This window comes from Macaca fascicularis, chromosome 2 (genome assembly GCF_037993035.2).
Source record: "Macaca fascicularis isolate 582-1 chromosome 2, T2T-MFA8v1.1".
In the NCBI taxonomy this organism is placed as follows: Eukaryota; Metazoa; Chordata; class Mammalia; order Primates; family Cercopithecidae; genus Macaca; species Macaca fascicularis.
In genome coordinates this window covers 163,681,534-163,708,923 of record NC_088376.1, presented here as the reverse complement: position 1 = coordinate 163,708,923, position 27,390 = coordinate 163,681,534, and the positions used below count along the sequence as shown (strand labels likewise).

The following is a 27,390-nucleotide window of genomic DNA, read 5'->3' as shown; positions in this document are numbered from 1 at the left end:
AAAAAAAAAGAAAATAAGTATTTGTAGTTCTATGATCACTAAATATATCTACGCTGACCTATATATACCTATATAAAGATATATACCTGTACTATACTATATACCTATATTGTCCAGTATCATGTTGCCCACTGTCAAGAAACAAAATTTCACCAAATTTAGTTTAAAGTTCTTGGCCGGGCATGGTGGCTCATGCCTGTAACCCCAGCAATTTGGGAGGCCAAGGCGGGCAGATCACCCGAGGTCAGGAGTTCGAGACCAACCTGGCCAACATGGTGAAACCCTGTCTCTACTAAAAATACAAAAATTAGCCAGGCGTGGTGACACACTCCTGTCATCCCAGCTACTCAGGAGACTGAGACAGGAGAATCACTTGAACCCGGGAGGCAGACGTTGCAGTGAGCCAAGATTGTGCCACTGCACTCCAGCCTGGGCAACAGAGCAAGACTGTACTCTGTCTCAAAAATAAATATAAATAAGTAAGTAAATAAATAAATAAATCTAATTGGCTTTTATTACTGATTCATGAATCAGGCAGCATCTCAGCTATGAAACAGAAAAGTGTTTCAATGAGCTAAGCAGAAGGGGTTGGGCTTATAGGCAGAAGAGGGCTGAAGAAAGCAGAAATAAGGAACAAAAAGCAGATTGGTCATTTTGAAGTTACTTTCCTTAAAGAGTTACATCAGAGGGGGCTTCTTTATCATGCCAGCACAGGTATATGGGCCCCTTCTCCTGTTTGTTGGAAAATTGGCCCCTTTTAAAGTTGAGTTTAATTATGTGGCACCTAGGACAAGTGCCTCCATTCTGATTTTGTCTACTGTCTTGAGGCCTAGTCCAAAACAACGACCTGCCATAAACTTTATTTAACACCACTGATTTTTTTCCCTACGTCTAAGTCACCCCAACTTTTATAAATTCATATTACAAAGGGACCCCTGCTATGCTAATTGCAACCTTTGGGTCTAACTGTGCTGTACACACACACACACACACACACACACACACACACACACACACACACACACACACACGCTCAACGAATCTATGCTATTTGATAAGAGGCAATTTGATGTCAAGAGAAGAACTATTTAGCCTAGGCTCCATGCCAAGCCTTGGTTGTGCCACTAACTGTGAAACATACCCTCTCTGACCTTCAGTTTTCTGGCTGCAGACCTATTTTCCCAGGGATGCCAGGGAGGGAGGATAGGCAACTGGTCCATTGGTTTATTCTCCCCACCTTCCTGGCGCAGCCTTCTCAGGGAAACTCCGCCTCAAGGCTGGGGACTGGAGGAGGGGTGCGGGGGGAGGAGGCAGGGTGGCCATCTTTGTGCGGGGCCGCGCTTCCGCCAGCGCCGCGGCGGGGAATCTGCAGCAGGTCGGCTGGCGATGGAGTGGTGGGCTAGCTCGCCGCTTCGGCTCTCGCTGCTGTTGTTCCTCCTGCCCCCAGCGCAGGGCCGCCAGAAGGAGTCAGGTGGGCTCCGGGCAGTGCCGAGCCTGCCCCTTGGGCTCGTGGTCTGGTCGTAGTCCCGAGGCGCTCCCCCGCGCGGCCGGCGCCCAGGAAGATGCTGTGGCCGCTGTAGCGCGGATCTGGGCAGAGGGCATCGGGGCGCCTTGCGGCGGAGAGTGAAGTGCCGGGGTCTCTGCTCTTGCTCTGGATCCTGGAGAGTAACCCATCCCCCAGAATTCAGAATGACAGGGAGGAGAGAGAATTCCCCGTTCACCCGCAGGAGGCGTCGCCCGTGCTTGGCTACTCTGGACCTGCCTGAAACACTGAGGGTCGGGGATGGGGACGAATGTCAATCGCGCGCGCGTGTGTGTATATGCGTTGCCAGAAGAGAAGAAGAGGGGTTTATTGTCTGTAGCTTTTAACCGATCCTCTTTGTGGAGTTCAATTTGATTAGTAGAAAGTGAGAGTCCGCGTCACTATCCATAGCATTCTGAGGGTTGGGCGTTAAGCTTGGGAATTTTCCAGTTTCTTGGACACCTGACACCCGGGTAGAGGAACACACAAAAATTCCTCCCTGGCGTTTCGTTTCCATCAGTTGGATGGGAAGGGGATTTCTGAAAGTTTTGGTCTTCTGTTGCTTCTGCCTGTGTGGTGTTAGCAAATAACGCTCAGGAGACTTTTTTTTAACTCTTATTTACTTCACTTTTTAAAGGTTCAAAATGGAAAGTATTTATTGACCAAATTAACAGGTCTTTGGAGAATTACGAACCATGTTCAAGTCAAAACTGCAGCTGCTACCATGGGTGAGTTCTTTTCTTTGATGTGTCTTTGAGAGTTTAGTTGCTGTCACAGGAAGTATTCTAACATCCTCGAGAGATTTTGGTTGCAGTGGTCCGAAAGGCAAGGATGTTTTTCTATTTCTAGGGAATAAGTATGCCCTGGGATGGGAAAGGCTCAGGTGGTCTCAGCCTAACCACTGACTGGCTGTGGGATTCAGTGCACGTGCATCTGTTTTTCCCACTGGGCTGCAAGCTTCCTGAGGTCAGGGTCTGTGTCTTATTTGTTGTTGTCTCCCTGGTGCTAGCCCTCAGTACGTGCTCAATAAATATTGTTGAGGAAATAAACCCATCTATAGCTGAATCTAGTCCTAAATTTCCTGATGGTTATCTTTAGAAAATGCATATCAGGCTGGGCATGGTGGTTCATGCCTGTAATCCTAGCACTTTGAGAGGCCATGGCCGGTGGATCACCTGAGGTCAGAAGTTCGAGACCAGCCTGACCAACATGTGGAAACCCTGTCTCTACTAAAAATACAAAAATTAGCTGGGCGTGGTGGCACATGCCTGTAATCCCAGCTACTCAGGAGGCTGAGGCAGGAGAATTGCTTGAACTCGGGAAGCAGAGGTTGCATTGAACCCAGATCACGCCACTGCACCCCAGCCTGGGTGACAGAGTGAGACTCCGTCTCAGAGGGAGAATGCACCTCAGGGCCAGGATGAGGTATGGTAGATAGATAACTCTGAAAACAGACTTGGGTGTTAGTGCCGGTACTCCCACTGGTAACCCCTGTGCCAAGCCACTTCAACTCCTCTGGGTCTCAGATTCTTCATCAGCTAAGTAACAGGGTCTTTTAAGCTCTGCTTTATGTTATTTTTGACTCCTCAAAAAATTCCCTGGATGCTTATACTTATTGAAAACTTACTATGCACTCAACTTTAAAAGGAATATAAAATAGTGTAATTTTGGTTACTGCTGTCAGGCTATCAGAGTAAGGGGGTATCCGGGAGAGCGTGGACCAGACAGACCAGAACAGGAGAGTCCGTGCTATACTGTAAGGCAGAAGCTTCACCTCCTGTGGGATTGGGAGGAGATGCCAGGAGGACTGAAGTGACTAGAAGGACACAGGTGTGGCATGAGTGGTGAAAGAGGAATACAGAACTGCCAAGGGAGGGGCAATCCAGATGGAGGGAGGAAGAAGAGACATTGACCCACTTTTTACTTTTTATTGCCTTATTGCCATTGATGTTTCAGATTACCTACAGGTCTTCTAGGGAAGAGCGGTTCATTCTCACTCTCGATTCTTTCCTTCCACTTACTGTGTTCTCTAATACGAAACCTAAATGCACTTAGGAAGTAGGTGGAATGGCACCACTCTCTTGGCCTGCTTTCCCTGATGACTCCCATTCTTTTCCAGTGTCATAGAAGAGGATCTAACTCCTTTCCGAGGAGGCATCTCCAGGAAGATGATGGCAGAGGTGGTCAGACGGAAGCTAGGGACCCACTATCAGATCATCAAGAACAGACTATACCGGGAAAATGACTGCATGTTCCCCTCAAGGTAAGAGTTACAAGGTAGATATATCTTCTGACTTTATTACATATAGGCTTACCTGATACCCTTTTATAGAGGAGCCAATTCATGGGACTAGCAAGCAGATCCCTCCTCCCATTTCAGGCAGACTGCGAAAGAGTGACAAGCTCTTCTCCTTGCCTGGGAATTTTTCTTGCGAGCTACTCTCAAAGCCTGTCTCCTCTGTGAGACTTGGCTCATCACTGGTAGCACTGGTGGTGGCTCTGCCTCTTCTGCTCCTTCCCTGGGATACAGTAGCAGCAGGATACAGGCCGATGAGGCCTAGCAGGAGGGAGCTGGACTGAAGAAGGAGGAGGAATTGGTTGAATGTCATGGGCCAGTGTAGTTCTAGATACTGAATATTCAAGGGGAGGTGGTAGAGTCAAGAGGAGTAACTAGATGGGGTATGGTTGCTCCCACCTGTGATTCCAGCACTTTGTGGTGGATTGCTTGAGCCCAGGAGTTTGAGACCAGCCTAGATTATGGCGAATAATCTGACAGAGTGGCAAATAATACAACAGAGTGAGACCCTGTCTATAAAAAAATATAAAAAATAAAAAACAGGAGTAGCTAGTGCTGCAAATTACGCCAGCCAAGACTTCAGAAATTCAGGTGTGAGACCCGAGGTACCATGTCATTTGGCTGAAGGCAGGGTGGTAGGCAGGGAGGGTCATGGGCTGAGCGTGGAGGTTGAGTTTAGGCAGCATTGCATTTTGGAGTTTTTTGTTTTTTAACTCAAATCTTTATCAAATTAGAAGATACAAAACTCAGAGGGCATAATATTCCCTTATGTAAGAGCATCTTTCTAAACAATCCCTATTCTGTCATTAAAAGTAAAATAAATGTGCAGAGTTGCAAAAAAATTATCAATTTGTACATAAAGATTTGTATTATTTGTATTTAATAACAACTTTGTAACAATTTAATATTTACTGTTATAAATATGTAAAGTAAGCCAGGTGTGGTGGCTCAGGCCTGTAATCCCAGCACTTTGGGAGGCCAAAACGGGCAGATCACCTGAAGTCAAGAGTTCGAGACCAGCCTGACCAACATGGAGAAACCCTGTCTTTACTAAAAATACAAAATTAGCCGGGTGTGGTGGCGCGTGCCTGTCATCCCAGCTACTCAGGAGGCTGAGGCAGGAGAATCGCTTGAACCCGGGAGCCAGAGGTTGCGGTGAGCTGAGATTGCGCCATTGCACTCCAGCCTGGGCAGCAAGAGTGAATAAATAAATAAATAAATAAATAAATGTAAACAAGAAAACAGGCTGGGCATGGTGGCTTGTGCCTATAATCCCAGCACTTTGGGAAGTCAAGGCAGGAAGATCGCTTGAGCTCAGGAGTTCAAGACAAGCCTGGGCCACATGGCAAAACCTCATCTCTACAAAAAATACAAACATTAGCTGGGTGTGGTGGCATGTATTTGTAGTCCTAGCTACTTGGGAGACTGAAGTGAGTGGATCACCTGAGCCCAGGAGGTCAAGATTGCAGTAAGCCTGAGCCATGATTATGCCACTGCACTCCAGCCAGGGTGACAGAGCGAGACCTGTCTCAAATAAATAATAATAAGAACAATGAAAAAGAAAGATTATTTAATATCCCACAACCCTGAGGAAATCAGTTACCCTTTGGCTATCAGATATCAGGGGAAATAAGGTTGTAGAGGAAAAAATCATTAAGGTATTTTAAACAGACATTTGTTATTTGGGACTCAATAATAGAGACTTTAAATATAAATTGTGAGTCTGGAGGAATTTTTAATTTCCACAAATGAGAAAGAAAATAAGAATATAGACATTGTTGGACTTTGAAAGCTTACCCAGTGTTTAATAGTTTGCTGAACAATTGCCAAATGAAATGAAATGCTTTCAAAGTTTCTGAAAGGCACAATTCTCTTCTTCCTGAGCTCAGAACATTTTGATCATAATCATGAGCTTAGAAATGTTCTGAAGGGAGTACAGTACATTTCATTAGCAATAAAGTAATGTATATTTCCAATGGCACTGAAAGTTCCCTATCCTAGCTACACGTACAACTAAGGAAAACAGAGAGGGACAAAATACAAATAGACTGCAGTATTCCAGAACACAATACTGAATGAAATGCACACAGTTGTATGATATCTTAAAGATTCCCATATAGCTAGAAATAATATCTTTCTAGGTCTAGATACGATTTTTTTTTTTTTTTTTTTTTTTTTTTTTTTTGAGGCGGAGTCTTCACTCTGTCGCCCAGGCTGGAGTGCACTGGCACCATCTCGGCTCACTGCAAGCTCCGCCTCCCGGGTGAGCGCCATTCTCCTGCCTCAGCCTCCGGAGTAGCTGGGACTACAGGCGCCCGCCACCGCGCCCGGCTAATTTTTTGTATTTTAGTAGAGACGGGGTTTCACCGTGTTAGCCAGGATGGTCTCGATCTACTGACCTCGTGATCCGCCCGTCTCGGCCTCCCAAAGTGCAGGGATTACAGGCGTGAGCCACCGTGCCCGGCCTTTTTTTTTTTTTTTTTTTTGAGAGGGAATCTCACTCTGTTACCCAGGCTGGAGTGCAATGGCGTGATCTTGGCTCACTGCAACCTGCACCTCCCAGGTTCAAGCGATTCTCTTGCCTCAGCCTCCTGAGTATCTGGGACTACAGGCATCCGCCACTATGCCTGGCTAATTTTTATATTTTTAGTAGAGACGGGTTTTCACCTTGTTAATCAGGCTGATCTCAAACTCCTGACCTTGTGATCCACCTGCCTCAGTCTCCCAAAGTGCTGGGATTACAGGCAGGTCTAGATACTTTTAATCTATCCAGTTTCAGAAACCTATGTGACATTTAAAAAATTCAGTTTTGAATAAAATGAAATATAAACTCCACATTTCACAGATGAGCAGAGGAACCAGAGATTTATCTAATTCTAGAGACAAGTCATTTCAAAACTGAGTTGTAATAGTATTTTTTAATAACAGCTTTATTGAGGTGTGGTTAACATAAATTACATGTGAAGTATAGAATGTTCCCACAACAAAAAAAGTATGTGAGGCTATGTTAATTAGCTTGATATACTCATTCCACAATGTAAACATGTATCAAAACATTACATTGGATCCTGTAAATATATACAATTATTATTTATCAATTAAAAATAAAACCTACAGTGTACATTAAGTCTTCATGTATGTTTATGCCAAGATAATGAACCTTCCATCACAACCAAAATATTCTTTCTGCCTCTTTGCAGTCCCTGTCTCCTGCATCTCCCTGTCTCCCTCTCCTCCCCATGCCCCACCTTCAGGCAGCTGATGACTACTTTCTCGAATTATGGATTATTTTCTAGAGTTTTCTATAAATGGAATTATATAAGAGAGTACTATTTTAAAAGCCAAATGTGGCTGGGCGTGGTGGATCACACCTATAATCCCAGCACTTTGGGAGGCTGAGGCGAGTGGATCACCTGAGGTCAGGAGTTCGAGATCACCCTGGTCAACATGGTGAAACCCCGACTCTACTAAAAATACAAAAAAATTTAGCCAGGCATGGTGGCAGGCACCTGTAATCCCAGCTACTTGGGAGGCTGAGGCAGGAAAATTGCTTGAACCTGGGAGGCAGAGGTTACAGTGAGCTGAGACCACGCCATTACACTCCAGCCTGGTCAACAGGAAAGAAACTCCATCTCAAAAAATAAAAAATTAAATTAAATTAAAAACCAAATGTGAAAGAAATATGAGTGTTTTAGCTGTAATGTATAAATTGTACTGCAACTTTTAAAAAACTTTTTAACTAGATTTTTTTTCTTTTAGTGTCAAAGAATATTACATGCACTTTGGATATGTAAAATATCCAAATATTTTAGCATGGTAAAATAAAAAACAGAGAGGGACAAAATACAAATAGAATGCAGTATTCCAAAACACAATCCTGAATGAAATACACAGAGTGGTATGATATCTGGAAGATTCCCATATAGCTAGAAATAATATCTTTCTGGGTCTAGATACGATCCTTTTTTTTTTTTTTTTTTTTGAGAGGGAATCTCACTCTGTCACCCAGGCTGGAGGCTGGCTGCCTCTTTGCAGTCCCTCTCTCCTGCATCTCCCTGTCTCCCTCTCCTCCCCATGCCCCACCTTCAGGCAGCCAATGACTATTTTACCATGCTAAAATATTTGGATACCTCCAAAAGACATTCAGTGAAAAGGAAGTTTCTCTTCCACCTCAGACTGCTAGTCCCTGAGACCTCTTTTCAAAAAACAATAAGAATTATGTGTCTTGTATATCCTTCTAGAAATAGTCTATACATATACAAGCATCTAGACTTATCAACGAACTAAAACGTGCTCTATCTTCTGTTCTGCACTTAGATGTCTTTTCCATATAACAGTAGATTTTGAGATTGTTCCATAAGAGTCCATAGAGAACGCCTCACTTTTTCATGGCTGTATAATAATTTATTATATGGATTTCTTTATTCAGCCCTCTATCAATGGACATTTAGATTATCCCTCACCACATCCCTTTGCTTTTTGGATAATGCAAGCAATGCTGCAGTGAATATCCTTGTTACCGTGAACACTCATGTAAATATATATGTAGGCTAAATTCCTAGAAGTATAATAACTAGGCCAATTAATGTCATTTTAAAATCTTGATAAATAGGCTGGGTGCAGTGGCTCATGCCTGTTATCCCAGCACTTTGGATGGCCGAGACGGGCAGATCATCTGAGGTCAGGAGTTCGAGACCAGCCTGGCCAACCTGGAGAGAACCTGTCTCTACTAAAAATACAAAAATTAGCTGGGCATGGTGGCCTGTGCATGTAATCCCAGCTACTCAGGAGGCTGAGACAGGAGAATCACTTGAAATCAGGAGGCGGAGGTTGCAGTGAGCTGAAATTGTGCCACTGCACTCCAGCCTGGACCACAGAGCGAGGCTCCATCTCAAAAAAAAAAAAATATATATATATATATAGATAGATAGATAAATAGGCTGGGCACAATGGCTCTCACCTGTAATCCCAGCACTGTGGGAGGCTGAGGTGGGAGGATCACTTGAGCCCGAGAATTCAAGATCAATCTGGACAACATACCAAGACTCTGTCTTTACACACACACACACACACACACACACACACACACACACGCCAGGTGTGATGGCACACACCCGTAGTCCCAGCTACTCAGGAGGCTGAGATGAGAAGATTGCTTGCTCCTAGGATTTTTGAGGCCACAGTGAGCCATGATCATGCCACTGTACTCTTCAGCCTGAATGGCAGAGCAAGAGACCCTGCCTCAAATAAAAAAATAAAAGAAAAAGAGAGAAATCTTGGTAAATAGAAGCTAATTGTCCCACAAAGAGGCTAAACACTTCCATAGCTCATATATCATATGCTGGAAATAGATCTCACACCCTCACCGACACTGCACTATTGGACTTTTGATCTTTGTCAATCCGATTGGTAAAATTGGTATCTAGTTTCGTTGATATTTCTTTATTATTAATACAGTTGAGCATCTTTTCCTATGTTTGTGAACCGTTGATATTTTTTGCAATTATCTCCCTATATATAAAAAACACTTGTTTTTTTTTTTGCTGGGGGATCTTACTACATTGCCTACTGTGTCACTATGTTGCAGGTCTAGAACTCTCGGGCTCAAAGAACCCTTCTGCCTAAGTCGCCCAAGTAGTAAAACAATATTTTAAATCAGTCATTTCCATGCTGCCAGGAAATTTTGATCAAGCCTTTGAATGCTGCCTCTAGCATCGTACTGGTCAGGACCTCAAAGAATGAGGCAGAAACCAGCTAAACTGTCAGTGTATCTTCTTTTTCTTTCAAGAAATCCTCTGAGGATTCCCAGGGAATCTAGTCAGAAAGCTATGTTACAGTGTTTATGATTCTGTATATAACACTTTTTCTGGCTTGCAGAACTGATTTTGATAGTGTTCTTTATTCAGGTTGAAGATGATGAAAGGTTTTCTATCTGTTCTCATAAGCTAGGAGACTTAATTATAATGAAATAAAAATGGTGTCTGTGAGAAGCAAAGCCAAAGGAACACAGGTAGAAAATTAGCTATTTCACCTACGAGAAATAGGTTACGAGAGTTTGTATCTTGTCTACTAATTAAACGATGCCATATAAGGGAAATAAAGAAAAGAAGAATGAATAAAGTGGTAGAAGTAGCAATAATATTCCCTTCAAAGCTATGATGATTTATTTGGAAAATTTTATTAAGTATTTTAAGCTGGAGCAGCTTAGCTAGGAGTGAACTTGCACAATGCAAAAAAGCAGAATGACCCCTTTAGAAGCATTGCTTTCAGGGAACTTTGCAGTAGGCTGATGATCTGGAACACTGAGTTGTCTTACTTTAAAATGTGAATGGGACCTCACCTTGTCGTAGAGCCTGCAGGCACTGCTCTGCTGAATTTATGGTATGTCTGGTTGACAGGTGTAGTGGTGTTGAGCACTTTATTTTGGAAGTGATTGGGCGTCTCCCTGACATGGAGATGGTGATCAATGTACGAGATTATCCTCAGGTTCCTAAATGGATGGAGCCTGCCATCCCAGTCTTCTCCTTCAGTAAGGTAAGTACAGGGAGAGCCACATGGGTGGATGGAGGGTGGTCCTCTAAGTTATGAGCATGAGATCATTGTCCTGTGACATGGTCTGATGGGCAATGGTAAGGATGAGGACTGAGGTACAGAAATGGGTCTGTGTCTCTATTAGCATCACAGTGATTGAGCAAAAAGACAGAGGAGAGGAAGTTGAGAACCGGTAAGTCATGTAAGATTGCTTGAGTGTCTATAGGGCTAGAGATGGAGGCTAGGGCGTGAGAGGCCTGAGAAACCTACAGGAATTAGAGGTGGGTCCCGAAGATCCTACAGAGCATGGGAGGAAGGAGTCCAAGAAAGCTTAGAGTTAGGGAGCACCTTCATTCCAAAAGTTTATTGAGCTCCTACTATGTATATATTCAGCCATAGTGCTGGGTATCATCTGTCCCATTTGTCACCATATTCCAGGGGCCCAGCATGGCTAAAAGTGAACCTGAAGGTGCCAGATAACTCCACACGATGTGTGTGCAGGCAGTGCCTTGAAGGGATAGGCCAGAGATAACCTAGAGGGCTATGCAAGGGGGTGATCTTTTAGACTCATTATGGAAGATTGGAGTAGCTAGGACACACCTGTAGGCTTAGGGAATTGGGGCAAGGAATATCTTGTCAGTGCTCAGGTTCATGTACATGTTGTATCGCCGGGGATGGGCCTTGGTTCCCCAGAGACAAGGAAAGCATTTGGGGGTGGGGTGGAAAGGCTAGAAGAGAGTGGATGGAAGATTCTATGGGGTAAGAGTGAATTGAGGAAAACCCCATGGAATTTGGGGAAAGGAACACTATCTCTGATTTGGTTTGTCCAAAGCAGAGGGACCTTTTATCCCCACTTTTTCTTTATCACAGTTTACTTTCTCCCTAGACTTGTTTTATTTCCTGTGTTGCAAGTGGGCAGAGGCCACATTTGTGTTGCATTTCCCATGATCTAGCCTCATTTCTCAAAAGTGCTTGGTTCCATTGTTTGTCGTGAAACTCACCCAGAAGAACAGATAGAGGCTCCCATGTAAGTCAGTAGGGACTTCGTGTTTGTTATCTATCTATTGTTTCTGCAGATAATAAAGTATGACCATCGGTATACTAACTTTCCGTTCATCTTTACTTCCCTCCTGTTTTTTAAATCAGTGACTTCTAATTTCCAAGGGAGGGTTTTACTCTGTCAACTTTATAGTTAATTGTGCAGCTTCTATTGAATAGCTGTTATGTTTAAGGTGGTTGATGAATCACATCTTTTTTTTTACATATTTGAGAGACAGCAAACAGCATATTGTGCATGTATTTCCAGTGGAAGAAACAGTAGAGTTAGAGGTTAATCAGTGGCCAGATTTTGAACAGAAGTAACCATAAAAAGGGAACAAATGGAGGCCAGGCACAGTGGCTCATGCCTGTAATCCCAGCACTTTGGGAGGCCGAGACAGGTGGATTTAAAAAAAAAAAAAAAAAAGGAACAAATGGTTTCAAACTTCTTTCTTTTTTTTGAGACAGAGTCTCACTCTGTTGCCCAGGCTGGAGTGCAGTGGCACGACTTTGGCTCACTGCAACCTCCACCTCCTGGGTTCAGGCGATTCCCCACCTCAGCCTCCCGAGTAGCTGGGACTATAGGCACCTGCTACCATGCCCGGCTATTTTTTTTGTTTTGTTTTGTATTTTTTAGTAGAGACAGGGGTTCACCATGTTGACCAGGCTGATTTCGAACTCCTGACCTCAGGTGATCCACCTGTCTCGGCCTCCCAAAGTGCTGGGATGACAGGTGTGACCCACCGTGCCCAGCCTCAAACTTCTTTAAAAAGATGTGATAACACCCCTTCCTCTCATTCTGCTCATCCATACTTCTGACCCTGATCGATGAATAACCAAGAATGTATTGACCAATCAATGTGAGCCCAACAGTGCCATAGTATGAGATAACACTAGCTAATATTTATGAAGTACGTAAAATGTGCCAGATACTGTTCTAAGATTTTTATGTGTATCAACTCATTTAATATTCAAAATAAGCCTTTTAGGTAGATCATATTATTGATATTATTGTTTCCTCCATTACAGTGATAAGGAAGCTGAGGCATAAAACCATTAAGTAACTTGCCTAGAGCTATAAAGAGGTGGAGTCAGCATCCAAACCCATATGATCCACGTCAGGAGCCCACACTCTTAACCATTGCACTGTATTTCTTGGCTCTTGCTCTCAAAAAAACCCATTGGGAAATAACCAAAAACTGGTAAGACAGTGTAAACTCTTAAGCGTAATAGTCAAATAATGAGAGAGCTCTGTGATTATTCAGAATTGGGCATATTGTTTCCTTAAATTGAAAATCTTAACATTATATATCCTCTAGGAAAACAGAATTTGGGGGAACTAAAAATGTTGACCTTTAATGTGATTCTAAATTCTGGAATTCAGTGAGCCCATGACTTTTAATCCATAGTCACTTTTGCCTTTTAATGTCTACAGGCTAGACTTTGGAAAATAGGGAAAATATATCTTTGGCAATGTGACACTAAACCAAGGCTGTCCAGATCCAGTGGCATGATTGCAGTTGCCTCTTTTCACTCTATTCCAAGACTGATTTAGAACGACCTGTCTGTTTTTGTTGAAGACATCAGAGTACCATGATATCATGTATCCTGCTTGGACATTTTGGGAAGGGGGACCTGCTGTTTGGCCAATTTATCCTACAGGTCTTGGACGGTGGGATCTCTTCAGAGAAGATCTGGTAAGGTAGGTGCTTTAAAGAAGTTTTATTTTTTCCTCTTTCTGGGTTTTCTTGAAATAAGCCATAGAATATAACCAATTGTTTACTTTTTTTTTTTTTTTTTTGAGACGGAGTTTCACCCTTGTTGCCCAGCCTGGAGTGCAATGGCACGATCTCAGCTCACCGCAACCTCTGCCTCCCAGGTTCAAGTGATTCTCCTGCCTCAGCCTCCTGAGTAGCTGGGATTACAGGCATGTGCCACCACACCCAGCTAATTTTGTATTTTTAGTAGAGATGAGGTGTCTTCATGTTGGTCAGGCTGGTCTCGAACTCCTGACCTCAGGTGATCCGCCCACCTCGGCCTCCCAAAGTGCTGGGATTACAGGCGTGAGCCACCACACCCAGCCTATTTACTTTTAAGTAACTAATTTTTAAGTTAAAAATTAAGGACAGAAAACTGTAACATAAGCAATTTTGTATATGTCTAATAATGTTTACATATCCATAGAAAAGGGCTGAATAGTCCATCCTAAACTATCAGCAATGCCTCTTTGCAAGGGATTGTCAGAGACTTTTGTTTTCTATTTTAAATTTTTCTTTTTTTAAATTTAATTTAATTTAATTGTTTTTTGCAACAGAGTCATGTTCTGTCTCCAGACTGGAGTGCAGTGGTGCTATCGCGGCTCACTGCAGCCTCTGCCTCCTGGGTTCAAGTAATTCTCTTGCCTCGGCCTCCTGAATAACTGAGATTACAGGCATGTACCACCACACCCGGCTAATTTTTTGTATTTTTAGTAGAGATGGGGTTTCACCATGTTGACCAGGCTGGTCTGGAACTCCTGGCCTCAAGTGATCCACCCACTGGGTGCTGGGATTACAAGTGTGAGCCACTGTCAGTATTTTCAGTTTTTCTATACTTAAGATTCTTTAAATAAGAGTGTGTTCTTTCATAGTAAGAAAAAATGAATGACCGTGTCATGTGGGGGATAGAAAATTATTTGGAAGAATATAAACGTACTTGGCAATTAAGAACGAAATACTTTAGGCAAGGCTAAGGGAGCATAAATGTTCCATAAGCATCTCAAGTACAAGCTTATTCCAGATCCTCTCTGATTCATGACTGAGACATGCCTTGGCCTGTTGACTCCATCCTGCTATCATTTCAGAATTTAGATTGTGTAGCTCATCCAAGCTGTAGGTATTTCTTAACTAGCTACATTTTACATCATGATTCAAACAACTTTGGTGCTTAATTAGGGAACTTCCAGAAACACAGTCATTATAGGCCTTCTTTCAGGTATAAGGAAAGCAAACAATTCAACCTTGTTTCCATAAATACCTATCACCTCTCCCAAGTGTGGCTGAAGGTTCAAAGAGGGTTAAGGGAATATTCCCCTCCTGAAGAAGCGTACAGGGCTGCAGTCCTCAGTGGTGGGTAGAGCCCTTTGTTAAAAAACAGACTTCTCCAGTGGGTATAATTTGGAAATTAAAAAAAATAATAACAGTCTCATATTTTACAGAACTGGAACTAGAAATTGTCTTTGTCCAGCCCTTAATTTCAGGGATAAGGGAATGAAGGCACAGAAAGGTTTAGTGATCTGGTCAAGGTCAGAAGCAAATCTAGGCCTAAAGTCCTGGTTTCCAAGTGCTTTATGCAACCTTCTTTACTGGTTAATATTCCTTGTGTTTTCCTGACATTGAGACTGTCATTGCTTGTTTATTTTTGGGTTTTGAACATAATTTTGAGACGGGGGAAAAAGGTATGGTTTTTTTTTTGTTTGTTGGTTGTTTTTTAAAATTTTTTGTAGAGACAGGTCTTGCTATGTTTCCCAGCCTGATCTCAAACTCCTGGGCTCAAGTGATCCTCCCCCCTTGGCCTCCCAAAGTGCTGGGATTACAGGCATGAGCCACCACGCTAAGCTGGAAAAAAGGTTTTACACTTTTTTTTCCCTAAGTTATTCTTGGCCTTGGCCTTGGTTTTCTAATCCTTTCCCCCACCCCACCCCCTCAGGTACTTGCAAATACCCTTTTCACATTCTTCTTTTTGTAGCTCTTTTCCCACCTGCCATGCAGCTACCTTGTTTTTAAAATCTTTGAAAACATTTTAACTGATTATGAAACCTATATATGCTCATAAAATTTTACAAATATGTATAACTTAGGCAACTTTCCCCCTAACTTATTGGTGTATCTAAGTAATCTTTCCATGTCAGTACATATGAAGCAGTCACTTTATTTGTTTGTTTGTTTGTTTATTTTTAAGAGGCAGGATCTCACTATGTTGCCCAGGCTGGACTCAAACTCCTGGGGTCAAGGTGTTATCCAGTTACTCCACCATGTAGTTATTAATACCATTTTCCCCCATGTAAACTAGTAAACAATTTTTAGGCAGATAGAATGTTTTAAAGTATAATCTTATATGAATGCTTTTTTTCTTTTGATACCTTCCTATTTTATTCAATTGAATTTATTCATGGTTATAGAATTGCCATTTTGTTTTTTAGAACCCTCCGTTTGGAATCTCTAGTGATGTTCATTGGTTACCTTGAAAATTTAATAATCTGCTTGTTTATCCATCTGCACTGATGTCTGCCTGCCATTTTCCATTCTATTTTTCTGATATTTTGGGAGTTTGTGCCCACTGATTTATATTTGACTCTGTAGAAGAATTCATTGTTCTTTACAGATTAAATATTTCATTTGTTATTGTCAGAGAGAGTTTGAAAAAGAGGGCTGGGGTAGCACCAGGCTGTGGTGGCCACTGTTAGCACTTGCCTGGAGAAACAAGTCCTAACCTAGGTCTTTTGAGGGAGGATGGGTAGGTTAGGAGAATGAAAGAGAGAGAACAGTGATACACAGTTTGGGTCCTGTGTATGTATATTAAACACAGCTTCCCCAGGAACCAAGGAAATAAAGAGAAGTAACTTTGAGTATAAATTGATACATTTTTTGTTAGATAGATTGACAATATGTATCAAAATTGGAAATGTATACTGTGTATCCTTTGACCCAGCTGTTTCACATCTAGAATGTATCCTAAGGAATTAGACAAGTGTGCAAAGATTTGTGTACAAGGATGTTTACTACCATGTTGTTTCTTAGAGCAGAAAGTTGGAAACTACCCAAAAGCCCATCAATAAAGGATGAAGTGAATCATAATATGACTGTAAAATGGAATTTTTGCAGTGAGTCTTTGCCAGAGGTTATAAAATGGAACATAGTGCATGAATGGAAAGGCAGTGTAGGTTTTAAAAGCTCTGCGTTCAAATCCTGGCTCTTATTAGCTGCATGACTCTGCGCAAGTTGCTTAACCTCTGAAGGACCTCATTTGTAAAATAGGGATCATAAAACCTACCTCTTAAGATAGTGAGAATGATTTTATATTTACAAAGCACTTATAACAATGTCTGTAACATAGTGAAGTGCTATATAGATGTTGGCTGTTATTATTATTTATATTTCCTATTAAGATTGTTACCTGGGCTGGGCGCGGTGTCTCACACTTGTAATCCCAGCACTTTGGGAGGCCGAGGCGGGCGGATCATGAGGTCAGGAGATCGAGACCATCCTAGCTAACACGGTGAAACCCCATCTCTACTAAAAATACAAAAAATTAGCCGTGTGTGGTGGTGGGTGCCTGTAGTCCCAGCTACTCGGGAGGCTGAGGCAGGAGAATGGCATGAACCTGGGAGGGGGAAGTTGCAGTGAGCAGAGATGCGCCACTCTACTCCAACCTAGGCAATAGAGTGGGACTCTGTCTCAAAAAAATAAAAAATGATTGTTACCTAACAGTATGTATGTTGTGACCTCTGTTACATAGAGCAAAGTTTCTCAGTATTAGCGTTGCTGACATTTTGGGCTGGATAATTCTTTGTCCTGGGAGCTATCCTGAGCACTGTAGGATTGTTTAGCAGCATCTCTGATCTCTGATCTATACCCACTAAATGCCAGTAGCAGTCCCCTAGTAGTAACAATCAAAAATGTCTACAGACATGGCCAAATGTCCCCTGGGTGGGAGGGAAGGGCAAAATTACCTCCAGTTGAAAGCTACTAATATGAAGAAATGATTGCCAGGAAATTCTTGGCTAAAATGTTACATTGTTACCTGTGGACGGGGAGATTCCAGAGGACTTCTTACTTTTATCTTTATGCTTTTTCATGAGAACTTTGCATGAGGAGCATGAAATATTTTCCACTAAAAACAAAACAACAAAAATCCAGTGCTATAGTGTCTCTGCTTGGGCAGGAAGAAGTAGGAGGTAAACAAGATAGTTCTGGCCTTAAGACTGGAGAATCAGGTAAAGGTGATCCATCCAGAAAAGGCCAGAGGATGAGCCAGGTTAGCTGAGGGTGGAGGTCTGAGGACCTGGAAGATACTGAGTGCATTCTCAGCTGAGTGAAAATGAGCAGCATGACATTATATGTATCTGAAAAGGATCTATGCCTAGAAAGTTTATATCCTGAGTTTCTCCATTACTGTAATACAGCCCACCAATCCCTCATTAACTTCAGTTCAGCCTTCCCCTCCTTTTTCAGAGGAAGATGCTGTGCAGACTTCTGTACAGGGAGGGTTCCTACGAAGCAAGTTAAGAATGATGCATCTGTGAGCTAGCAGTTTCAGTAAGGAAGGCTGGCCGTGGTAATGTGTACTGAGATCTGAGTTTCAAGGACTTCATCTTTATGGAGCACTTAGTCTGGCTTTAAGAATACAAAGGTGCTTTTCAAATATCAGACTAAATCCGATGACACTTCCCACCTATGCAAAACATAAAATGAGAGAGTGATTTCCCTTTCATTCCATTTCTGATGCTTTTTTATTTTTTTGCAGTTTTGTTCACATAATTAATTTCATCAGTAGCACCCTACTTAAGGTACAGAGGAAATTCACATTTGCCAAATTATAAAGAGACCTAATCATGACCTTCACGGTTTGGGGGCTTTTCTTTCAATGTTGTTAACTTGTTAATGGGGAGTAGATTTGTAGATACAACTGAGTAGCACCTCCAGAGCCATGAAATGGTAGCAAAAGGAAACAAAGTGTCCTTTAGGGCTTTTTCTTTTGAGTAGCTTTGATTAGACTTATTTAGAAATATGAAGCTCTGAACTAATCTTCAGAAATGGTTAAAGCACATTCTTACATAGTTGAAAAAGATATATTAAAACTAATTAAATTCTGTATTCTTAGGTCAGCAGCACAGTGGCCATGGAAAAAGAAAAACTCTACAGCATATTTTCGAGGATCAAGGTGAATTATTTTCTGAGATTTTACAAATACATTCTTCCAAGTAATGTAAAATATAAGTAACCTTGAGGGTATGACAAGCTCTGTAGTTCAAAGGGAAAGCTAAGATAACAAAGAAAGAAATGTGGAATCACAATTTTAGATTTGAGAATAATTCACATTATTTGCCCAAATCGCCATTGATTGAGTTGATATTCAAAGAAGTAAAGTTCATCCACTTCAGTCATTTAGGAGATATTTTACATAGTGTTACAAGTGTGTTGGGCATTGATTGTGTGATGTCAAACACAACAGATGGGTGTCTTCTTACAGTCCCTAGGAGTAGCTTATGATCAGTTTCTAGTAGCTTATGATCATGCCACGGTCACTCTACTGGTTAATGCAGAGCAGGACTCAACACCATATTTCTTAACTGCCTTTTTTATCAGAACATGTGGCTGCCAAATAGTAGTTAAGAGCACAGACTGAGACTGCTGAAAATGAAGAAGAGAGCAGGGAGGAAAGAGAAGAGAAAAATGGCAAAGGTAGTAGAAGGACCCTGTGTTCAGTTCCATAGTCCCAGTGCCAATAACAGTTCCTAGCATGTCAATATACGATAAGTATCTGTGGAGTAGATGAATAGAAAAGACCATGAAGGGAGAAGGGTTTTGTAGTTTTAGCAAGTGAGGCCTTGCCAGAGATTATACTCTCTCTTCACCGTCCTCTTCGCTTGGGAGATAGACTTTAGGAGGTAAATGGATTATCCAGTTACTATGTCCTGTTTCTTACCAACTTCTTTGATTCTTAAATCTTGAAGTCACAAATTAACTTGGGGACCATGTCTGGACTTCAAGAGTTTTAGGACTCCCTTGAAATTATGTGGGGATATGTGCATTTTTCTGGGAAGGAGAGGAGGTTGGTTCATAGTTCTTAACAAATTATCAAGGAATCCATGATGCCTCACATGTCAAGACCCTCTGCTACTTGGAACATCACTAGAAATTTTTCCACATATAGTCATTAGGTTTTTAAGCCCTTTGGTTTTTGTGCATTTTTAAAAAATTAAATATTATACTGGACTGTACAGAGTATACATAACAAAGGTCATGTAGCTGTTTTAGTGAGTGGTGACTAGCTAGCCTCACAGTTATAAGCACCAGTGATTATAGAAGCTACATGAACTTTCCTAAAAGGGAAATCATCCCTGGAATTTGACTATAGTGACCTGAACAACATACCCTTTAAGACCAAACGCAGACAAAGAAGGGCCAAGCACTCCCCAACCCTAAAGGTACAGAGGGGACCAGCCCTGGACAACCTAGAGGCTGCAGTACCCAGTGTACCTCTCCTCTGCTGTCACGGCCCCAGTGAATTGTCCATTTGTGCAGAGTCATTGCCTTGGGTCCTAGTCCTGCTCACCTTTCAGGGATTGGGAACAGTATTCTAATACAGGCCACACAGTTTTATGTCACGTGTTTCTTTTATAGGACAAGTCCAGAACGAGATCCTCTCATTCTTCTGTCTCGAAAAAATCCAAAACTTGTTGATGCGGAATACACCAAAAACCAGGCCTGGAAATCTATGAAAGTAATCACCAGTCATCTGACTAGAACTACAGCAGTGAACATTCTCACTCAAAGAACATTGCCACCTGGGTAGAATTTGAGATTAGGTTTCCTCTCAGTGGTGAGGTGAATGTAAAGAAAGTTCCATGAACCAGCATTAGCATATATGTAAATTCTCCTTTTTCAAACTTACATTGCTTTTCTGGCCATATTATGACTAGTATATTGCACTACTTTGAAGGTTTAAACCAGGGGTCACAAACTTTTTCCAGGAAGGGCCAAATAGTAAATATTGTAGGTTTTGCACGTCATATGGTCTCTGTTGTAGTTGCCAGCAGTAGTATGAAAGCAGCCATAGGCAGTGTGTAAATGAATGAGCCTGGCAGTGTTCTTATAAAAACTTTATTATGGCCGGGCATGGTGGTTCACACCTGTAATCCCAGCACTTTGGGAGGCTGAGGCGGGTGGATCACTTGAGGTCGGGAGTTTGAGACCAGCCTGGACAACATGGTGAAACCCTGTCTCTATTAAAAAATACAAAAATTAGCCGGGCATGGTGGTACGCACCTGTAATCCCAGCTACTCGGGAGGCTGAGGCAGGAGAATCGCTTGAACCTGGGAGGCAGAGATTGCAGTGAGCCAAGATTGTGCCATGGCACTCCAGCCTGGTGACAGAGCAAGACTCCATCTCAAAAAAAATAAAATAAAATAAAATAAATTAAAAAATTAAAAGTTTATTTATGGGCACCGAATTTTGAATTTCATGTAATTTTGTCATAAAATATTCTTCTTTTGCCTTTTCTTTTAACCATTTGAAATGTAAAAATTTCTTAGTCCATGACAAAAACAAGCAGTGGGTCAGATTTGGCCTATGGGTCATACTTTGCCAACCCCTGGTTTAAATTAATGGTCTCAACCCTGGCTGTGCAGTACAACCAGAGAGCTTTAAAAAATGAATTAAATGAGTCAGAATCTCTGGGGCTGGTGTCCAGGAATCTTCATTTGTTTAAAACTTTTCAAGTGATTCTAAGGTGAAGCCAGAAATGGGACCATTGGTTTACAGTCCACTCTTTCCTCTTAACTCTATGGCTTTTTGCCTTAATCAAAGAAATTAAAGCCTTAACCTTCCTTTATATGACATTTCCATATACCATATGAGGATGCTATGAGAAAAAGCTTTAGACTTCTTGGGAGAAAACTAAGTAAATCTGAGGTGTATGTATTATTTCATACAGTTTTTTAATCAGATAGGAGCAAGTGAGCTTACAAAACTTTATTAAATAATAAAAATATGAAAAATGTATTCATTTAGAATACAAATTGTTAGCATCTACTGTGGGAGGCTGCAGAAGCAAACAAAACTTGTCCCCTCATCAAGGAGTTTACCATCTGCTAAGGTAGATGGAGTGTACATGGGGATCTCAAACTCAGATGTCCCCAGGGACCAGCAGGTGATATCAGTAGGTGAGCAAGAGAGAATACTAACACTTCCAAGTGTTAGTAAGAGCCCAGTTTGCCAGATCATCCTTTTTATTCCCCAAGAAAGATTGGAAATCTGGATTTTTGCAAGAAATATCCTGCCACCTATAAAGGTTGGCAATGATTTGATTTTTTTAAAAAATACTTTGCATGCCCAACATAATTTGAGCATGGGCTGTATACACCCCTAAGGTTATCAGCCAGCACTTGGGATCTTCTCTGCATACATAATTTATACAGAGTGAAGTGTGCTGCGGGCTGTGACATCTGAATTCAAAGAAGGGCAACATGGCTTTAGGTGAGCTTAAACTCTGAAATCAGACAGGCCCTGGTTAAAACTCTGTCTTCTATTTAGAGCCACATTGACCTTGAGCAAATCTCAACTTCCGAAGCCTTGGCTTCTGCATTTATATAATGGGAATAATAATGTCTCCTGAGTATATTGATTATGAAGCTTAAATGAGGTAATGTTGATGAAATGTTTAACAATGCATGCTGCACAGTGATCACAATAAATGCTGTTGCTGCTAATACTAATAACTTCCTTTCCACTTAAAGGATACCTTAGGAAAGCCAGCTGCTAAGGATGTCCATCTTGTCGATCACTGCAAGTACAAGTAAGATTTCCAGTATGGTTTCCATACTGCTTTTGAAATAGCTTCACTTTGGGTGAGAACTTTAATATAAAGGCCCAGCTGGAGTAAATGAAAGTTGCATTAATGCATTTCACTGGCTTTTTCTGAGGGCCTGTATGCACTGACCTGAGTTCTACGGGGACTGTAGAGAAGAATGGAACATCTGTAGAACAGAACAACAGATAGCTGCATGCTAGCTAGCAATCACAGTAATGTAATTACCTCTCCATATGCCCCACCCACTCAATAGTTGAAGTTAGAATAAATATTTCTCAGTTAATAAGTATTAGAATTATTATCCTGGTGTGCTGGCATGCTCCTGTAGTCTTAGCTACTCGGGAGGCTGAGGTAGGAGGATCCTTTGAGCCCAAGAGTTCAAGACCAGCCTGGGCTACATAGTGAGACCCTGTCTTTAAGAGAAATAAAATAAAATTCTGGGACTAAGAATTCGATGAACAGGTAAAACCAGGTCTAGAGGAGGGCAGCAGTGGTGGGGGTGGCTCAGAGTTAGGAATGCCAGTGACACACAGAGTAGGATCTACATGGTGAAAGCAACTCTGGTTGGAGACAGGTGCGTGCATGAGAAATGCTGAGAAGACAGCCTTTTTTTTTTTTTTCCTGTGGGCAATCTCTGAAAATTGATTAGGTTTTCCTCATTCTCCTCTCTATACCAGAGGGCCCTTATCCCCGGCCATGGTACTGGTCGGTTAGGAACTGGGTTGCACAGCAGGAGGTGAGCAGTGGGGAAGTGAGCATTACCACCTGAGCTCTGCCTTCTGATCAGATCAAACCCTATTGTGAACTGCGCATGCAAGGGATCGAGGTTGCGTGCTCCTTATGAGAATCTAATGCCTGATTATCTGAAGTGGAACAGTTTCATCCAAAATCATCTCCCCCACACTGCCCATCCATGGAAAAATTGTCTCCCATGAAACCAGTCCCTGGTACCAAAAAGGTTGGGGACCATTGCTCTATACTTTAAGAGAAGAGGGTGATGTCTAGGAAGCAGTGGAGACCTTTGAGCAGATGGGGTACACTAGAGGAAAAACAAGGCTTTGGGAGGCCATGACTAGTTAGAGACATTAGGCCTAGAAAAGCTTGGGAATTTTTTTTTCACTCTTTATATTTTATGTTTACCATTGAACATTTATTTTCTCAAATATGTTCCAAATCTACAAACTGTCATTTCCTTCTGAGCCCTGTATACACTCTAGCCGGCACCCAGCTCCTGACCCTATCTAGCTCTGTCTGGAGAAAATAATCCCCTATTTTTCCTCACCCTGACATTCCCAGAACAACCTGTAGTCCTAGCCCTGGCAAAGCAAAGAGTTGATAGAAACCCCTTAGGAACATACAATGTGTCCTTGAAAACTCAAAGTGGAAAGAGAGTGGAGAGGAATCATGAAAGAAGGGGAGGGGAGAATAAGCATAAAAGGTCATATTTGTGGCAGCAGGCATATAGTATCAAGTGTATTTTGCTCTTTTTTCCCCAGGTATCTGTTTAATTTTCGAGGTGTAGCTGCAAGTTTCCGGTTTAAACATCTCTTCCTGTGTGGCTCACTTGTTTTCCATGTTGGTGACGAGTGGCTAGAATTCTTCTATACACAGCTGAAGCCATGGGTTCACTATATCCCAGTCAAAACAGATCTCTCCAATGTCCAGTAAGCAGTTATCCCCCAATGCAGAGTTTCTAAAGACCCTTCCAATCTGCTTTTAAAAATGCCTTAATGCCTTAAAACCAGTCATGTAAGACATTTAGTCCTATGATTTTTTTCCATTGAAAGCTTTTTTTCCTCTTGGTTTACATAGTATTGCATTATTATCCAAGTAGGCTATAAGTGGAATTTAATTTGAAAAAGCGCTTTAATACTGGTTTCAAATGAAACATTCAGACAAAATGAAGTTAAAAAGCTCTAATCTCTCCAAGACTAAAGATAGGGATATTCAATCTTATTATATTGTCAAAAGGATTTTCAGATACAGCGTGAGAATTGATTCAAGTGAAGCGTCGGCAAATTTCCTCTCATGATGGGAGGAACAAGGAAGAGGTATAGAGAAGGACCAGAGTTATCTGCATATTGTTATGATGGTGATATCTGTGTGTATATATATATTTTTCTATATATAAAAATATATTTATATATAAATATGTAAGATAAATATAAATATATAATATATTGTAAAATATACGTATACAAAATATATGTAAATATATAATGTAACTTCTGTATTTTCTCAAATATGTCCCAAATCTACAATAGGGTATCTTTAATCAGTGTGTGGGTTTTTTTTTTTATTATTTTGTTCTTGAGAGAACCCTGATATCTTTGCTTTAAGGAAATAATCCACCATCCACATACCTAAAATTATCCATAGACCTCAATCTATATGGTCTTTCTGACTTAGTGCTAATGAAGTTGGTCTACATTTCAGAATCTAAAATTCTTTTCATTTTAGAGAGCTGTTACAATTTGTAAAAGCAAATGATGATGTAGCTCAAGAGATTGCTGAAAGGTGAGTTTTGTTCATTTTCCCTTTCCATTTTACTTTGTCATCCCCATTATGCCCTAGCCAAAGTTACCTGAATACTGTTATCATGGTGATATCTGTATTTTATCCTCATCATATGGAGATAATTCAGAACTAAAGCTGTCCTGGGGGGAAACATATACACACGTCTACATATGCCCAAGCTTTATAGAAGTAGACTAAAATCTTTGAGGTAGTTAAACAGGTATGAACCTTGGCTGTTTATAAGTTGTTTTAAAGGAAAAAGATGTTAAGTTCTATTGCTACATGCATGTATGTGGATATGATTGCCATATGGTGGGTTCTTGAGGCTCAAATGAATTAATTTATATAAAATGCTGAATAATGCTTGGCACAAGGTGAGCACTCAAATGCAGACTGTTATTATTATTAAATTCTGTGCTTTAACATTTTCTTGTTAAATCTTGTCTCTAGGGGAAGCCAGTTTATTAGGAACCACTTGCAGATGGATGACATCACCTGTTACTGGGAGAACCTCTTGAGTGAATACTCTAAATTCCTGTCTTACAATGTAACAAGAAGGAAAGGTTATGATCAAATTATTCCCAAAATGTTGAAAACTGAACTATAGTAGTCATCATAGGACCATAGTCCTCTTTGTGGCAACAGATCTCAGATATCCTACGGTGAGAAGCTTACCATAAGCTTGGCACCTATACCTTGAATACCTGTTATCAAGCCAAATACCTGGTTTTCCTTATCATGCTGCACCCAGAGCAACTCTTGAGAAAGATTTAAAATGTGTCTAACACACTGATATGAAGCAGTTCAACTTTTTGGATGAATAAGGACCAGAAATCATGAGATGTGGATTTTGAACCCAACTCTACCTTTCATTTTCTTAAGACCAATCACAGCTTGTGCCTCAGATCATCCACCTGTATGTATCCACCACTGTGAAATTGACCATGTCCATGTGATGATGCCCTTTGTCCCATTATTTGGAGCAGAAAATTCATCATTTGGAATTAGTACAACTCATTGCTGGAATTGTGAAATTATCCTAGGTGTGATCTCTGTCACTTTATTTTAATGTAGGAAATCCTATGGGGTTTATGAAAAATACTTGGGGATCATTCTCTGAATGGTCTAAGGAAGCGGTAGTCATGCCATGCAGTGATATAGGAGTTCTCTTTTGTAAAACCATAAACTCTGTTACTCAGGAGGTTTCTATAATGCCACATATAAAGAGGCCAATTGCATGAGTAATTATTGCAATTGGATTTTGGGTTCCCTTTTTGTGCCTTCATGCCCTACTTCTTAATGTCTCTCTAAAGAAAAAAAAAAAAGACAAAGCCTCTTAATAAATTTAGGAAGTAGTCCTCATTCTTTAATGGAACTATACATAGAGCAGCAGCTCTTCCTCACCCTTTGCATACCTTTAATATTTTTCCTTCTTAAATTGGCCACAGCAGGGGTCATTCACACTCTCACTGTCTTGCAGGAACCACAAGAAGTCTTCATATGTGAATGTGCCGTTCATTTGGTAGTTAAGAGCTTTCAACTTCAAATATATAGGAGATGTTTGTTTTAGTGCAAATCCATGTTGGAGTGCCTCCTTTTTCCTTTTTTCTCTTTTTGAAAAAGATGTTTTGGGTAGTAGTTTAATATCTCAGGGTGCTCTTTCTAACATAGTATAAAATGAAGAAAAATATTTAGATTAAAACTCTGGAGTCTGATGACTTAGAACTATCCTTGACCCTTAGGCCCACCCTTTCCACAGAGAAATCACCTCTCTTCTTTTGTCTCTTAAGACCTATTTGGTATTAACTAGTTTCAGAATTAGTAAATGTGAGATTCAGTCACATAATTATCAGACATTCCATTTGTCAGAAATCTGTTAGGCTTTTTAAACTCTTTTCCACAAAATTTTAAGTCTGTTGACCTTCTTAGAGAAGTTGAACATGCTTGGCAAGATCATTTCATGGAATAAGCAGATGTTTAAAGTTGGATTTGTGTGTGTGTGTGTGTGTGTGTGTGTGTGTTTTGTTTAGTACTAGCAATGCACAGGGACTGTGTTCTTAGGTGCTGTGAGTCTGTCTATAGGCAGTCCAGATTTCTGAGTTGTACTATGGTTTTGCCTTGTCACTATGAGGCCCTACTAGGTGTAAGCATTGTCTCTGAATTTTAATTTCCTCTCATTAAAATAGGAACAAAATTTACTATCCTTTATATTAGGAGCTGAAGATTCATTTCCCTGGGAATGTTTCCCATTTAGCTTCAAGTTTTAGCTCAAACATCACCTTCTTTCTGACTCCTTTCATTCATTCCTCGAGGCAGTAAGGGGCTACCATAGTACTTTGCTTATGCCTGTATTATATGACATCACTGTAGTTGCTTGACTGTTTCTCCTACTGTTCTGTGAACTTATTAATAGGTGAGAATCTAGTTTTACTCATCTTGATGTCTCCAGGATCCAGCACAGTGCCTCATACAGAATAGATCCCAAAGAACTGGTGGGTGGATGGATGGATGGAGGAATGGAGACAGTTGGCTTAACTGGATCCTATATACAGATTGTTACTGGCTCCAAAGGATGATTAGATAAGACTGTAAGAATTGGATCAATGTAAATCCTCACTTGCCCTTTGAAGAGCCAATAAGAGCATCTTTGTCTTTAAATACAGCAAATGTTATTCAGATTTTGTACTTGTCTGTTTACCTCAGTGTAGATGATATGAGGATGGTATAACTATGTAAATGGTTTGTTTTTGAAAATAATTTGTTTCCCCACAACTTTTGAAGGTTTTATTTGTTGTTGTTGTTACTAGTTCAGTCCCAAACTTACCCTTTCCTTTTCAGAGAGCTAATGGCCATGCTTTTCTTCAAGGAAAGAATAGTTTATTTGAATGAAGTTGGATACTTGGATAACACAAA

At 41.1% G+C, this 27,390-nt stretch overlaps 1 protein-coding gene across 2 annotated transcripts; it reads left to right on the top strand.

The window, feature by feature from the left end:
- Positions 1-1,321: 1,321 nt before the first annotated feature.
- POGLUT1 (protein O-glucosyltransferase 1) lies at positions 1,322-27,390 on the top strand. Of its 2 annotated transcripts, XM_005548066.5 has the most exons (11): positions 1,322-1,471; positions 2,160-2,250; positions 3,642-3,785; positions 10,217-10,352; positions 12,968-13,089; positions 18,249-18,308; positions 19,772-19,871; positions 21,887-21,945; positions 23,457-23,624; positions 24,421-24,477; positions 24,928-27,390. In XM_005548066.5, the coding sequence occupies exons 1-11, from the start codon at positions 1,387-1,389 to the stop codon at positions 25,082-25,084; spliced, it is 1,179 nt and encodes a 392-aa protein (XP_005548123.3). In that variant the 5' UTR covers positions 1,322-1,386; the 3' UTR covers positions 25,085-27,390. The 2 variants fall into 2 exon arrangements, with proteins under 2 accessions (XP_005548123.3, XP_073889485.1); XM_074033384.1 differs by lacking the exons at positions 1,322-1,471; positions 2,160-2,250; positions 3,642-3,785; positions 10,217-10,352 and adding an exon at positions 12,417-12,589.